The sequence below is a fragment of the Canis lupus genome, chromosome 29 (genome assembly GCF_011100685.1).
Source record: "Canis lupus familiaris isolate Mischka breed German Shepherd chromosome 29, alternate assembly UU_Cfam_GSD_1.0, whole genome shotgun sequence".
Classification (NCBI taxonomy): Eukaryota; Metazoa; Chordata; class Mammalia; order Carnivora; family Canidae; genus Canis; species Canis lupus.
The window spans coordinates 37,851,207-37,867,370 of NC_049250.1; the positions used below are offsets into that span (position 1 = coordinate 37,851,207).

A 16,164-nucleotide genomic window follows, 5' to 3' on the forward strand; every position below is an offset into this window, starting at 1 on the left:
AAAGCTTGCAAATGCTCCCCTCCCCCCCAAAAAAACTCTGTTCTCTATTAAAGTGCTGGTTGCCAAAAAGGAAAGGGGTGAGGAGATGAGCAAAATGGGTGAAGGGTAGGTGGGAGATACAGGTGTCCAGTTATGGAATGAAGAAGTCACAGGAATAAAAGGCATAGTACAGGGAATATAGTTAATAATATTGTAAGAGTGCCCTACAGAGGTAGATGGTAGCTACGCTCGTGGTGAGCACAGGACAACGTATAGAGAAGTTGAGTCACCACGTTGTACACCCAAAACTAACATAACATTGTGTCAACTATATTCAAATAACAACTTTTTTAAAAATCAATTCTCTATTCATCCGCTCATTTGACAAATATTCACTGCCTGTCTATTATGCAAAGCACTATTAACTAATGTCTTCCCCTGTCTTCCTAAGGTCTTAGAATAAATATGTATCTTAAAAAAAGTATTGCACTCAAAAGGGTGCTGTTTAGTATGTGGGAAAATCAACTTGAAGTTACCAAATTTTTCTATATTTGAGGTCATGGAGACCACTGTTAGAGAACATACCCAATTCGTAAAGAGGTTTTCAAAAAAACACTTTTTGTTTCCAAGAACATATTCACCATTTATGTGACACAACCACAGCTCTGGACTTAACTCCATGGCTCTTAGGTCTAACTGATTGGTGAGTTGCAAAAGCCTATGATGCAAAACCCACGAATGAAGAAAAAGGAAGAGGTAAGTGATTGACAATAGTAGCTGCAGCATGCTGACACACTTCTGGGGCAATCGCCTTCCTGTCCTGGAGGAAAGCGAGGTGGAGTTGGGAGATTGTGGGAAATGTGGGAAAACGTTTTGGTCTTAGAGTGCAGAGTAGAGGGAGTTAAGAGTTAAAGAAGTGAATTGCAAAATCTCTGCCAAATGTGAGTTATTGTGATGTGAAGCCTGTCTACTGCTCTAGACTCTCACTCGGGCTTTAATTCCAGAGCTTCTTTTGCAAAAACACAACTGGTGGGGCTCTTCCCATGATAAGTCCACATAATAAAACTGGATGATCTATTTCAAGAAGAAAGGAAATTGGCACCTATCACCTGAACTTCAGTTCCACTGTCAGGGCTGAATATGTGACTCCCAGCTTTTCCACGACTCAGTTAGCGATGGGAAAACTGCTTTCCTAAGTGAAAAATCCTGGACTTGTACAGAAAATCACAGTATGTGTACAGTGATTTAGGACTACCCTCCATGATATATGCTCTAATTTCCAGGGTGATAATGTACAGAATGTAGAATCATGTGCCAAAATCAATGCTTCTATTTTCAGACTATGGTTTAAGTAAGTTTACCTATAACAAAAGAATTGTTGTTGTTGTTTTAAACAATTAGTGGTTACCAGGGGTTGGGGGAGGGGAATACCAGGTCATTATTGTTTAATGGGTATAGAGCTTCAGTGTGGGGTGATGAAAAAGTTCTGAAGACGGGGATCCCTGGATGGCGCAGCGGTTTGGCGCCTGCCTTTGGCCCAGGGCACGATCCCGGAGACCCGGGATCGAGTCCCGCGTCGGGCTCCTGGTGCACGGAGCCTGCTTCTCCCTCTGCCTGTGTCTCTGCCTCTCTCTCTCTCTCTGTGTGACTGTCATAAATAAATAAAAAATTAAAAAAAAAAAAAAAAAAAAAAAAAAAAAAGTTCTGAAGACGGATGGTGGTGACAGTTACACAACAATGTGAATGTACTTAATGCCACTGAACCTGTCCACTTGGAAATGGTTAAAATGGTCAATTTTAAGTTATGTATGTTTTACCACAATAAAAATCTTCGAAAATGTTATTAGCCTCAAAAATGAAAACACATAGAAGAACGTGTTCCTGGTTATAAATCCTCGTTCACTAGACTGATAATAAAATAAAAAATCCCTCAACGCAACTATGTCAAAACGAGCATCCAATTAGATCTAAGTGAATCATTAATATAACAAAAGCATTTGTCATTGTGGAAAACCAGTAGTCCTGCCAAGAAGTTATACCTATGGAATTTTATACACACACAGACACACAGACACACAGACACACACACACACACACACATTTATGGCTAAGAATGATAATAAATTTGCATAACCATATCTTTATGTAGTCAAACAATAAAAGAAACCACAGTGGGGGGGGGGGAGTCCATATATAATGCACACTTGAGAACCCTTTACTATAGAATTCTCAGACTTACATGCAATCTCCAGGAATAGAATATATTAGAACAAAATAGCTGAGAGAACAGTCTGTATTTTGAATCTCCCCCACACACTATCCCTCACCCCAGAAAATTGGGCTCATTTCCGTTTGCTTACCACCAGTCCTAGTACGAGGGTGCGGACTCTCTCTCCTATCTCTGGAGAAATGTCATTGCCAAACTGCTGCAGGGTAGTAAGGAACCGTTTCAGCTTACTGAGCTGCCTGGCGCCACAGGCTGGGGGCAGCTGTTGATTAGCCAGAGAAGAGGAGGAAGAAGAGGAAGGCCCATTGCTAAAGCCATTGGGCGGCGAGGGGGCGCCATTCAAGGCTGTGGGTGAATGGCTCGTGCCATTAGTTACTGTCAAGAGCACAAAATCAGAAAGAAAAATAAATAAATAAAATTACAGGGACTATGCACAAGGAAATTATAACCCAGCTCCATTCCCTTTAAATCCAGCGGATCTCATAATTTAAGAACCATTGGGCCTTTGCTGTAAAAATACCCTGACTTCACAGAATTACCCCAGGTTCAGGTACTCTGTACCTAAGTGGGTCTAACTCCTCACAGTGCAGGAGGGTATTGTACACAGAAGCTGGTAATAAATGGGAGTCGGCTGTAACACAGGGACAGCCCTGCCTCCCATGTGCACATATGCCAACCACCTGAAATGTTTCAAACATAGAACAAACAGCGCTTGGATGTCAGCCTTTTGTCACAGGCTTACATCAATATAACGGGACCATTCCTTTCTAAACTGTTCCCCTAGAGAAAGTGTACATTTGGTGGAGACTAAATTTATCACTGAACATTTTTAATCATGTTTTGTACACACAACTGACAGCTGTGTTTATAGAAATAGGACTTTCAAGTTTTAACCTTATACCACCCAATTAGAAGGCTATTTTCTCCCCCTCATATTTCTTAACCACTTCTTTAGGGAAAATGCAAATTTCATATAAGAAGCCAAATGGATCTGGTAATTATCAAAGAGTTATTTCAAGAAATCGAAAAGGGACATCTCATTCCAGCCAGTAGCATGGATTGGTGGTAATTTGATAACTTCGTTTCTGATAAAATTTATTTGAACAGCAAGATAATTTCTAAGAACGAGGCTAGAAAATTTGGCACATTTCTCCCTGAAGAAAATGTTGATTTCATCATATTAAGTCAATTAATTCGACAAACTCATGTTCATCAACCCCATCTTTTTAATATAATTTTGACAGATCATCTCCCAACAGCAGTTTGAAGCTATCTTAAGTACTCTATTATTCTTAAAAGTTTCAAGATAATGAAATGGTCCCTTGTCCCAAGTAAGCGCCAAAGCAGCCTGTCTTGGAATGATTGCTCACTAGGACCTCTCACAGGAGACATATGCCTATCCCTGTGGCTTTGGGTAACAACACACCAAATACAAGATGACAGGGTTACAACTTGGCACTGCGGCAGCCTCCTGTTCCTTACACGTTTGGAAAGGTCTTTTAAATGGCAGTGTGACGCTGCATAAACAGCCTGGGATGTGTATTTTGCCAATCCCTTCTAATCCCATGGATCTATCTGTTTTTGCCTGTGAGTTAGTCTTCATTCATATAGACTTCATGGCACGTGGTCTGTAAATAGCATTATCTGCAGCAGATAGCATTTATTGGTTTCACAAATCCTTTATGACAATTTTAACCAGGACTTTGAGATGGGTGAAAACAAAGCTTTCCACTCTCCCTACTGGAACATACAGGAAAGGAAGGGAAGTTGCTCTTCAGTCAGAATGTTCAGTCCTCTCCTTGGACAACCCAGAAAGCAAAACGCACCACCGGTTCAGAACACGAGGCCTGAGCCGAGCTGGAATTGAGCAAAGGTTCAAAGACAAGAAAGATGCTCCTGATTTCAGAAAGTTTTCTGTATGTGACGGTTGCCTAGAGCGATACGTTCCCTTCTAACTTAAGGACGCTAGATTTGAGTCGCCTTTGTAAATAAGAGGAGGAAGTGGTATTAGAAGATCAGAAGCAACCTGGAAATAACTGTAGAATATTAGCATGTTCCAAGTCAAAATGTACAAATCAAAGTCAGGAGCTACACGTTAAATCAAACGAAAAGTTAAGGAGATAACAAATGGAGTCATGGACCAAATGGATGCAGTAGTCTTCACTGCAGAAATCAAAAGCAGACTACAACTGTGAAGCAAAAATGAAAAGGCAGCAAATATTGGCGGTCATACAAACTATGCCTAAGATGCTACACATCTGCCCAGGCTCAATACCTACTCACTGGCAATTAAATGATTTGGTGTGTGGGGGGTGGGGAGGGGAGGGGGGCGCTTACTTCTGCATACTACGTTGACGCTGGGTCTTATCTTCCCTTAATTTTTATTTGCAGGAAAAAAAAAATTAAGACTTCAAAATGGAAACAGGAAATGCAGAAATGCCTACTCACAAGTCGTCGGTGTAAATGAACTCGTTCTCGGAGCTCCTTGAGTTGTGGGGGGAGGTGGCATGGTAGGAGGAGTCAGCCTAGACGGGGTCTTCACATCCACAGGTGAGTCTGGCATCGTGGAGTGCTTCTCAGTCCGATCTGGAGGACGCCACCATGAACAGGTTATTTTATTCCTTAAGTACCTTTGCTTTTTTGTTTTTTGTTTTTTTTTTTTAAGTAGGGTTCATCTTTTTTACAAGCAAGTGAACAGAAGAAACCTGACGTCTCCTATCAATAAAATAGGCTTATCTACTGAAGTTTAAATCAGGACTTTATCATCCAAACCCCACTTAAGAAGGTGTAGCACAGATGGCAGGACCTCATTTGTAACTGGGTTATTTTACATCCTATTGTTATTTCTGGCTTGGGCAGATGCTACCTTGGTAGTGTTATATGCAACAGCACAACTTCACTCGAAGCTGAAGCCAACATTAGCAAGAGCTAAAAAATAGATGGGGAAGTAGAACAGTAATAAACCCTTTAGCTCAGAAATGACACAAATCTGAAGTTCTGTTATGCAGGTGAGATACTGGTAGGAGCCAGCATGTTGCAATGATTTTTTTCGGAACACCTGCCATTCCCTTTCCGTGCTTAGCTCCTGGCCTGTTAGGTGAAGCAGGTCATGTCTCCCAGATACACCTCTCACTTCAATGTTTCTCTGCCCTGTTTGAAAAAATCACGACATAAAGGCTGCACTTCACACAATGAAGATAAACTATTGTTTATTCAGAATTTGTTAAGTTTGCGACCCACAATTTAAAAACATGGGATCAACACTGCAATTAATAATCTCACACAGAGTAAGAATGAAAAAATCCACAAATTGAGAGCTAAAAAGAACTAAAATCCCTCCTATATTTTTTTCATGAGTGTGTGACAGATATGGAGAAATTTCCTGATTACTCAATAATGAACATTTGAGCTTCAGGACTGTTTCCTCTGAAGTATACTTTTCCTTTGATATTGTGAACTGGTTTTTTCTCAGTCCAATCTATTTATCAAAGTGACAGCCTCCAATAAAAAAAAAAAGTGGGTTTTGTTTGTTTCTTTATTTTTTAAATTTTTTGTTTGTTTCTTTAGATCCACTTTTCTACATTGTGTGCCTGAGTGAGTGCGCACACACACACCCCCCCAAAAATGTCTGAGGTGCTTCTAACAGTCTCAAGCACAGATATTTCCCACTTGGACTTTTTGAAAAGTAAAGTAACACAGACTATTGATCAAGAGTGAGTCTTTTAAAACATTCTGATAACCATAGGGAGAAATTCTCAAAAATTACTTAAACGTCTGTTTTTTTTAAAAAATGAAAGATCCAAATGACTACTCTGGCAATTCCAAACCTAGCTCACACTTTTATTCCAGAGCCAACTCATAAGACTTGGGTTGCCATAGACCAGACATTTTAAAGTTGAAATAATGCTGATACTGTATTAGGAAAAAAATGTGATTAGAAGAATGACAATACAATCATTGTCCTACGAAGAACACTCTGATAACCTAGGACCAGGGTCCCAAATACTTCATCTCGACTGCTGGCTGAGTAATAACTAATGTCCCCTCAGTAAGTAAGTGTTCTGAGCGACAGGATGGTAAAAAACACACAATGAAGAGAGCATTTCTACCACCATCTTCCTGTTCAAAACTCGTCTTCATCTCGCTATGTCAGAGCATCTTACCCCCAGAGTCATAAAAATCACTCATTCTAGAAGCATACAGAAGTTAGGCAGGTCTAAAATCGCTTCTTCGACATTTAAAAAAAAAAAAAAAAAAAAAATCACTGCCCAGTCTACTCACCTCAACCAACCTCAGCAACAAGGGAATAAATAGCTTTCCGCTTATGTTGCAGCTGAGGGAAGAGGTACGGCAGCGAATACAAGTCTCCCTAAATAAAGGCAAATATTTCTGTCATGCCAGGGAAGGAGGGATGGAGGGAGGCTTGCCAGAGTCGGCTGGGAGATAACAGTGGGAACTGCTGGTCCATCTGGTTTTCATTCTGCTAACACTCACGCCGAACTGTTAGAGAAGGCAGTCCAGATACACAGATTTGAAGCACGTGGTTGCACAGAGAAAGAGGAAGAGCAGGAGGGGGCAGGGGGAGTGGGAATAATGACAAAATAAATAAATAAAGCGATGGGAGGAAGAAGGGAGAGAGGAAAGACCAAAACAGGGAGAAAAGTGCCTACGTGGGGGGAAAGTTACTCTCGATGGCTTCGTCGACCCCAGAAAGCTGAGCTTTGGTGGGCACAGCCCCTCCACCTGACTTACCTTGATGCACGTCTCGAGCAAAACCTCAACCTCAATACATATCGTAAACCCTGCTCTGCTTTATTCTGTTTGCTGACACTAAGGAAAAAAGGGGGATAGACTACAAAATTGAATTAAAAAGATTTCCTCTTCAAAGTCGGATGATCTTAATAATAGTAACAACAACAACAATAAAAGGTGGATGAGTGATTTTTTTTTTTTTAAATCCTTGAAATGAAATCAATCCTTGAACAATAACCACTGAGCCAAGAAATTAGCAAAAACACCACTGCTCCTAGCAGGAATATATAAGTTCTAACTGGAATATATGGATATGTGTATATATATATTTAGGATTTTTGACTTTAGCCAGATTTCTGCGATGGTTAGCTTCACTCTGATCAAATGGAGTTCCAACCCAGAGGTCCTACAAACTTAGACAAAGTGAGACCATATGTAACTCATTCTGTGCTGTTCAGTGCAATCAATCCAGGCGGGGATCGATGGTGAAGTAACCAGCCAGGCCTAACCCGTACACACACACACATACACACACACACCCTCTGGAGTAGAGAGATTTAAGATAAATTCAGAAAATGTGTTTCAAGTATGCTGAGTTCTGTTGCATTTGTTTTGGATTACTTAAAAAAAAAAAGAAAAAAGAAAAGAAACATTTTGAAATATATATTCTTGAAACTTTTATAGCAAACAGCAAAAGAGCTATGATTCAACCACAGAAGTATTTCACTCCACTTCAAATTAGAGGACACAGTAAAACCGATATTAAGTTAGAATATTTCTTATGCGATTTTTTAAGTTTATGAAAATTACACCGTTCTTAGGCGTAATTTCTATTTTTAGTTGCTGCAGGGGAATGCTGACATTTATTGAAAGGCTGACATAAAATGATAAAAAAAGGAAAAAAAGGTAGGAAGGAAAACAATCTCTATCAGAGCAGGAAGGTAGGTACAGCCAAAAGGACTGACTTTACTTCTTCTACCTTAACGAATTCACACCGCTTCTAAATAAAGATCTCCCCTATGTGGTAACATTTCGACTCACATGGCAAATATCCAACACATATGTACCAAAGATGGCTGAAACATGGAAGAAAATGTGGCGTATATAAATACATTACTGATACCATTTCAATATCCAATTCAGTGTCAAGGCCTTCTAGAAGTGGTATGTTTTCCATTTCCTTTTTCTTTTCTTTCTTTTTTTTTTTTCTTAAAGTGAAAAGAAAAGGTATAGCATAATCTGCCATAGCACTTATTTTACTTTTAGTTAGTTCAAACAGTTCCAGATGTGTTTTTAAGGTACGAAGACTAGGCATTCTGTATTTTCCAGGTTTTACCTACTAGCCTAGAGATGATTAGTGCAAATAGGAAGGGCAGGGTTGGTAGACAGAGCATCTTTTTCTCTCCCAGTTCATCATGTCAATTAAAACAGAAGAACGAGCTATGTCCCAGAGATGTTATGGATTGAGAAACCTCTCGGCGAATTGGGGGTCAGCGCAGAGTGAGTCTGCTCTGAGTAAGTGCCGGCTACAGGAGCTAGATGTTCAATAAGAGGAGTGAGCCCAAGTGGAAGTGATACTACTCCCGAAAAGGAGAAGGCAGTTGGGGAGGCACAGAACTGGGTACGGAATTTGATTCTTATTTCTATGGAAAATACAGCAAATATGGGCCTGGCAACAGAATCATTTAGTGACTCCAGCGTCTGGGGGCGAGACGCTACAGGAGACCGTCTGCAGACCAGAATGGTGGCCATCCAGCCTCCTAAAGGCTCCCATCTCATTTCCCCACTGAGCACTTCTGGAATGTTCATTGCTGCTCAGAACCCTTGAGTAACACCTGAGAATGAAAGTCAAATGCTAACACTTTGAGCATGCTTGGGATGATACAATGGAAGACTATTTGGAATAATAGTCCAATTTCCAAGTTAGGTAGAATGTTTCAAATGTAGACTCAACCATCAGTAGTAGGTCCTCAGGCACGTTATCCTGAGCCTCAGCTCCTCATAAGAAAAGGGACGTAATCCTGTCTGCCTCATCAGGACCCTGACACAGTGCCTACTCATGCCAAGCACCAACACGTGTGCTCTCCCTTCCCCTGTGCCTGCCTCTCTGTGAGCCATTCATGGCTTTATTTCCAACATCTTTCCCCCAAGTCTATGCTCCATCTCTACAGGGCACCTTGGCATTCACTGGCTTCTCCGCCTCTCTTGTTGTGCTGTTGTTTCCTTCATCTAGGAGGATCTGCTCCATCTATCCCATTCTTCACTGCCCATTACAGATCCACGCACAGTTCTTTTCAGGTGCCCTGAGCACCAACTATATCATATTGGCTCGGCCCTTCTTTTAGCAAGTACCACAGCCTATGTGTGGGATCATTGTGTGTCTGCCGTATGTGCATGTGTTATGCACCCAATCACCCCAACCAGGGAAAACAAACTTGACGGCATTTCTGTTTAATGCTTCATTTGAAAGATAAACACACAACCATCAACAGCACATAAATATATGATTAGAAAATGGACTGTAGGTAACATGGGAAGATGCTGGGGACCTGAAATTTAGTTCAATTCTGTGATCAACTTACGTGGTTTTAGGCAAGTGTTAAGAATGATCTGTTACCTCCTGTCTTATCATAGGTGTCTAATGACGTTTTTTTTTCTGAAACAAAAATATGATCTTATCCATTCCGTGATTTAAAACCTTTGGGACTGAGTGGCCCATTGTCCACAGAATACAATAGAAGCTCGTTAGCTTATGTCACAGATACTGTTGAGTTCCTACTGTTGAGTTCCTCCTTCTCCCTTTCTTGCTTGCTGGTAAGTCCTGATTTTGTTCAGGTGCACAATTCTCGGGGAGCAGATCCTCCTTCTTTTAATCAGGTTGTCCCATTCCCTCTATCAGCAATAGGTGAGTACTGTGCTCTAATTCTGGACAATGGGTCATGAAGGGAAGTATATGGAGGAAGTTTTAGGAAGGACTTCCTCGCTGTCTAACCAGAGACCCAAGGGAGAAACAGACCCTCTTCTCCTGATAGGCACTGTTCTATCTGTTAAGTGATTCCTTCTTTGGAGTCTACTTTTCGTACCCATAAAATTAAGCATCTTAGATTATATGACCTCAGGGATCTTTTGCAAACTCTAATATTCTCTGGTTTCTTTCTACAGATATGGCTTATGTTCATTTCAAACACAAAGAAGACTACCCAGAGAACATAAATCTGACAATAAAGGGACCACAAAATTATTCTGAAATTGGTGATTATAACCAGACTTCCTCTAGTCACATAAATATCTATGTCCACAAGAATGTGTCTGCATAGAAATCTTTTCCCACAAACATGATAATTAGCATCTATCTCTCATTTTCAAATACATTTTCAATCCTCATTACTAAATCTCCACCAATGATTTGGTTGTCAAATAACCCTACCAACATCCACTTGTCCCTGTTGAGTTACCATCAAGACACCCACTTTCTTTTTTTTTTTTTTTTAAGATTTTATTTATTTATTCATGAGAGACACACAGAGAGAGGCAGAGACATAGGCAGAGGGAGAAGCAGGCTCCCTGTGGGGAGCCCGATGCAGGACTCGATTCCAGGACCCCAGGATCATGCCCTGAGCCAAAGGCAGACGCTCAACCGCTGAGCCTCCCAGGCATCCCAAGACTCTCATTTTCATAGCCCAGGTTAAAAGGGTACTCCACACTCACTTCACTCCCTCCTCATTTCCCATTCCATCTTTTGCATACTTCCCATGGGCACCTAGAAGACTCTGCCTAGAATGTTTCCCTTCCCATATGGGGACCTCCCATACCCACTAACCTCATAGCCACAGTGGAAGCCACCGTGTTCTTTCATGACCTTGTACCAAGATACCAATGGAGGCTCAGGTGCAGCACCTCATCCAAGGTGGGCAATGTCAGTCATTCAACATTTTTACTTTCAGGTTTGAAGGAAGAAAGACAATCCCACTCCGGAGGTAGAAAGCTACACTGTCTCCTGCCTTCCACGTCTAGAAAGCAGGTATTTCATGAAAAAGAAGGCCACTGACAGGCAGAAAGAAATGATGAGAGATGGCAAGAGATTATCCCGATAATGCTAAATCCTTCATGCTACGAGATCCTTAGCGCTGGCTACATCTCTAAAAACTCCTACAAAGTGATCTTCCGACAGAGTCTAGTCAGTCAGTCCCTCCCTTGCCTAAAACCTAGTTCAAGTTACTTTTCACTTGAAACCAAAGAAGTCAGACTGAAATGATACTGGAATGTAGCAAGGTATCCTCCTAAATCCCACAGAAACTCCTCAATTATCACTTATTAATCCAAGAAACCCTGGGTCCTTGATCTAGCATCTCTGTAGCATCTGACGCTGTTTCACCACTTCCTCCCTCCCAGGTTTCCACAATTCTGACCCTCTCCTCATTGTTCTCGGGCCTTCCTGGCTGCTCCTTCTCAGGCCCCTTCATGGCTCACCTTTCTCCACCTCTGGATAACTCCTGGTATCTCCTCCAATGTTCCTTCACAGTTCCTCTTCAAATTTTCACTCCATACCTTTTCCTTAGTGACTTCATTTGTGTGGTGATGGTCACCCCATGGCCCTTATGTAGATGATTTCTATCTATACCTTCACCCCTACCACCCCTCCCGAATTCTATACCCAACCATCCAGAGGGCTATTCACTTCAACAGCCTGGATTCAAACCATCCTCATCCATCATCTCTCACTTGGTCTAATCAACAACCCACTGAATGGTCTCCCTGCCCCGTACCATTCATCTCTGTTCCATTCTCCAAATCACATGGTCATTTCACCACATATATCACAGATGTGATCAGAGATCTTACTCCTCCTCCTTCACTCCTCTCGTCTTAGTAATCTTCAAAGACCTCTTATAATGTGAAGCATAAAGTCCATGTGTCTTAATAGGGTACTGAAAGACCTTTGGGACCCATCTGATTCCTATAACTGCTCCAGCCCATTTTTACTTCTCCCTTCCACTCCCATCCGCACCTCTGAACTCCATACTGAACTAATGCGGCTCGTGGATCACTCAGGCCTCCTTCATACTGCATCCTCTCCTTTCCCTAGAATATTCTTCATCCCCACAGCTGCCTGGTTAAGTTCATCATTCCTTTAGAACTTCTTAAGGAGGCACCTGGGTGGCCTAGACAGTTAACAGTCTGCCTTTGGCTCAGGTCAAGATCCCAGAGTCCTGGAATTGAGTCCCGAGTCTGGCTCCCTGCTCAGTGGAGAGTCTGCTTCTCCCTCTGCCCCTCCCCACTGCTTGAAATCTGTCTCTCTCACACACTCTCTCTCTCTCATAAATAAAATCTTCAAAAAAGATAAAACTTCTTTAGGTGTCACTTCAGAGACCCTCTGCTGACAACCCATCCCCAGCTGACCCAGACAGCCTCCTATTACCTCATCACCCTGTCTAGATCCCTCTTATAGCACTGACCACACTGTATTTAGAACCAAGTCAGTCTCTCCCTCCAGATCATAATTTATTCAAGGATAATGACGACATTGTTTTTATATTCTCAGCACTCTGCACAAGGTGCTCAATTTTAGTATTTTAAATGAGTACATATGACTATAATGTCAAAAGGGATGTCTATAGTCACAACTTTGAGACTCCAGGAACTTTCAAGAGACATGATAAATTTAACTTAAAATCATCTCTGCCTTTGTTCTATCAGCCTAAAAGAATTCTAAAAAGAACTTCTATATTCTAAAAACATTAAATCACCAAAGATAAATCTTAAAAAAAAGGGAAAAAAAAAAAGCACGAGTAAATTATTGAATTCACCAGCCTTCCAGCAATCACAACATATTCTCTAAAGGCCTTTTATATAATATTTTTAAAAAGGCTATGTAAGGCAATTTATATACATATAACCCACAGTCACCAACAGCTCCCTTTTTTACAGTAATAGTGCAATCATACATATGCACATTCAAAACAAAGAGAGAAGCATATTATGAACCAAAATATGCTTTTCTACATTCCACAAGTTTTTCTGTTGCTTGTCTATGGATGGTGGGATGACACATTATTTTTAATTTCTTCTTGCTATTTTTCTCATTTATTTAAATGTTCTACATAAGAATGCTTTGTTTTTACAAGCAAAAAAATATACACACACCCAAAAAAAACTTATTAGGGTAAGTCACTTAGAATAGGGCATGGACACTGTACCAAATACACTGCATGTTTTGTGTCATTTTAAACCTCACAATGAGAAGGCACTACAGAGTTGCCCATCTTATAAAAAGGAACTGAGGCCCAGAGGGTGGGAAAATCTGTCCGAGATTACAAACCAGAACTCATTCCAGGCCTTCTCAGAGTTCAGTATCAGCTAAAACTAATGTTATTTTATACATGATCTAGAAAACTGAAATAAAGACACATTCTGTAAATGTTAAATTTGTGAGTGAGCAACTGGAACTTCCTCTTCCAATACGGCTGTACTGTCCACCGGTGAGCACATACATTTTAATCAGAGTCAGATTTCAAAATTTAGTCCCTTGGTCACAGTAGCCACATTCAAGAGTTCAACCGCCGTGGCTGCATAGCTGTGGCTAGTGGCTACCCTGTTAGAGAACGTGGCCCTGGAACACTTCCATCATCACAAAATCACAGCGCCAGACTGGATACTGGCTCCAAGGCAAGAGTCCCTGGAGGTGACAATGCAGAATGAAAAGAGTAGGGATGAGGAGGAGGGCCTTTGGCTTCATCCTAAATACTTTCAATCCCATTCAGGTATTTTTTTAAGATTTCTTTATTTGAGAGAGAGAGAGAGAGAGAGAGAGAGAGGAGAGAGGGAGAGCACACAAGTAGGCAGAGTGGCAGGCAGAGGGAGAGGGAGAAGCAGGCTCCCCCTTGAGCAGAGAGCTCGACGTGGCACTTGATCCGGGGACCCTGTGATCCTAACCTGAGCTAGGGCAGACTCTTAATGGACTGGGACACCCAGGCACCCCACCCCCATTCAGATCGTTTACTTGTTTTATACATTGGGTTTCTGCATATGATTTCATTTGGTGGCTAAGCAGTAGAAAAAAAACAATAACTTGAAGCCCAATGACTATAAGTAGCTCTCAGCTCTGAAAAAGTGGGAGAGGAAGACAGGTAATCAGTAAACACCAGTGGAAATGCACTAATGAAAATGTAGCCAAGGACTCAGTCCTGGAATAAGCCAGTCAGAGGCTGAGCCAGCAGCGAGAATCTGTAATCAGATAACAGCCTGAAGACCAACGTCACAGCTTTAAAGACCATGAACTTGGGCTAAGATGGAAGACAGGCAAAAATAATAATAATAATAATAATAATAATAATAATAATAATTAATTTAAAAAATTAAAAAATGAGGTGAATCCACACGAATCTATCATTATTTCTAGAAAAATGGCTTTAATAATGCTTGGGTCAAAATTTTAAAGATAAATAAATAAATAAAGCAAGCAAGCAAGCAAGCAAGCAAGCTTGGGTCATGTCCTTATGGGAACAGTGGGAATTTCCCTTCCCTTCCTCTTAAGCATTTATCTAGCTAGTACTTGACATATTTCTCTTGGTTTTGAGTGTCTCCCCAACCATAGCATCAGCTTCGTGAATGCAGAAATTTCTACCTGTTACCTCCAGCCTCCATAGCATTAAGAAGAGTGCTTGAAACAGTAAGCACTTGATTTGTTGGATGAGTAAGCAAAGCTAGTTGTTGACAAAACAGCCAGAGCCCTATTAGAAACTATGGTTATGCAGTGGGAGACAAAGGGTGAGGGAGGCAGACAGGAGACATGCTGGAAGACACACACCCGTTTAAATGGAGGGAAACATGCTTAGTAGAAGCAGGAAATAGTCTCAAGCACTCTGCTTATTTTTTGACAAAGATGACCTGCAGACCATCAAGAGAAAGCACTAAGAACATTAACAAGTACCCAAATGGTGGTTCTATCTAGAAAATTCTATTACTAACTTCCTAAAATATGGAAAGGACCTCTGGTCATGTGAATGGGGACATGGGGAGGCGGACCAGGACCCCAGGCATCTATCTCTGTTAGTTCCTTAGAAATGTCATCTCCCCCACAGCTGTCACCACCTTTACTCCTGTGATGCCTGCCTCCAAGTCTGAGAACCACTTTCTGGAGGCCACCAGGTGGGTATCATGCAGCACAGGGCTTAGCTACTCCACTTCAACTAGCACTGTTCCATGTTTATGTGCTCTAGGCATTAGTGTCTTTTTAAGATTTCCTTTGGGGGGAAAAATGGGAAAAAAAAAGTCTCCTGTTTGAGAAGAGTTTGAACCCCCTCGCACAGGCAGCCAGCAAATGTTCGCTGAATGGCTGTGATAAAAATACTTATTAAGGAAAAACTAAATCATTCAAATGCACAGAAAAGTAACTTCTGCTTATGTAAGGAGCAGAAAAAGACACAAGTATCGCCCAGGGCCCATAAATTGAGCGTAAGTATCTACAGAACACCCCGCTGCCAAACTGCAGAGTATTCCAGAAAGTGGGAAAGAAATCATTAAATAATAAGTGATGCAAACATTTTACAATCTTTAAATATGGACAATCTTCTTCCAGTAGTATCTGTCTCACTTGCCAGCGTTAAGGGCTATTAAGAAGGCTTGTGGAGCTGCCACGGAGGACAGTACACGCAGCCACTGCTGTCAGTTACCATCATCCAGGTAAGAGCTAGTGAATCAAGGCAGAAAATGATGAAGGTACCCAGGGTAAGTACCTGTGGCTAAATCGCAGACAAGTAAGTAGTAGGAGCTCAAATGAATATTTGTTGACTTTAATAGAATGTATGTACTCTTTAAAAAAAACAAAAACAAGTAGTAATAGTAGCTCAAATTCCCATTAAGGCAATTGGGAAAGCACTGAGATTTTTTTTTTTCTTTTTTTAGGCAGTTAAATGATATGCTCATTTCTACCTTATATTATGGATATGTATGGAGCAGGGAAGATATAGGGCAAGAAAGGCAAGAGAGCTGGAGTCCTGGTTGGCAATAGCCTCGGCTAGAAATAATACAGGCATCCAGCATGGAAGTGGCTCTTTAGAATGGAGACAATAAGATTCTGGAGACATTTTTTTTTTTTTTTTTTTAGTCTATGTCAAATTCACAGAGCTTGGCAATAAATACAATTAAACTTTGGGCAAGTAGGAATCTAGAGGTTCGTGGTAATGTCAAAAACCAAGACAGAGCAG

General features: G+C 41.1%; 1 protein-coding gene across 1 annotated transcript in view; it reads right to left on the reverse strand.

Moving 5' to 3' along the window:
• The window catches only part of RUNX1T1 (RUNX1 partner transcriptional co-repressor 1), a 134,623-nt gene that overhangs the window by 54,300 nt on the left and 64,159 nt on the right, over window positions 1-16,164 (reverse strand). The window contains 2 exon segments of the mRNA XM_038579733.1: window positions 2,340-2,581; window positions 4,655-4,792. Of these exon segments, the coding sequence (XP_038435661.1) occupies window positions 2,340-2,581; window positions 4,655-4,792 (380 nt within the window).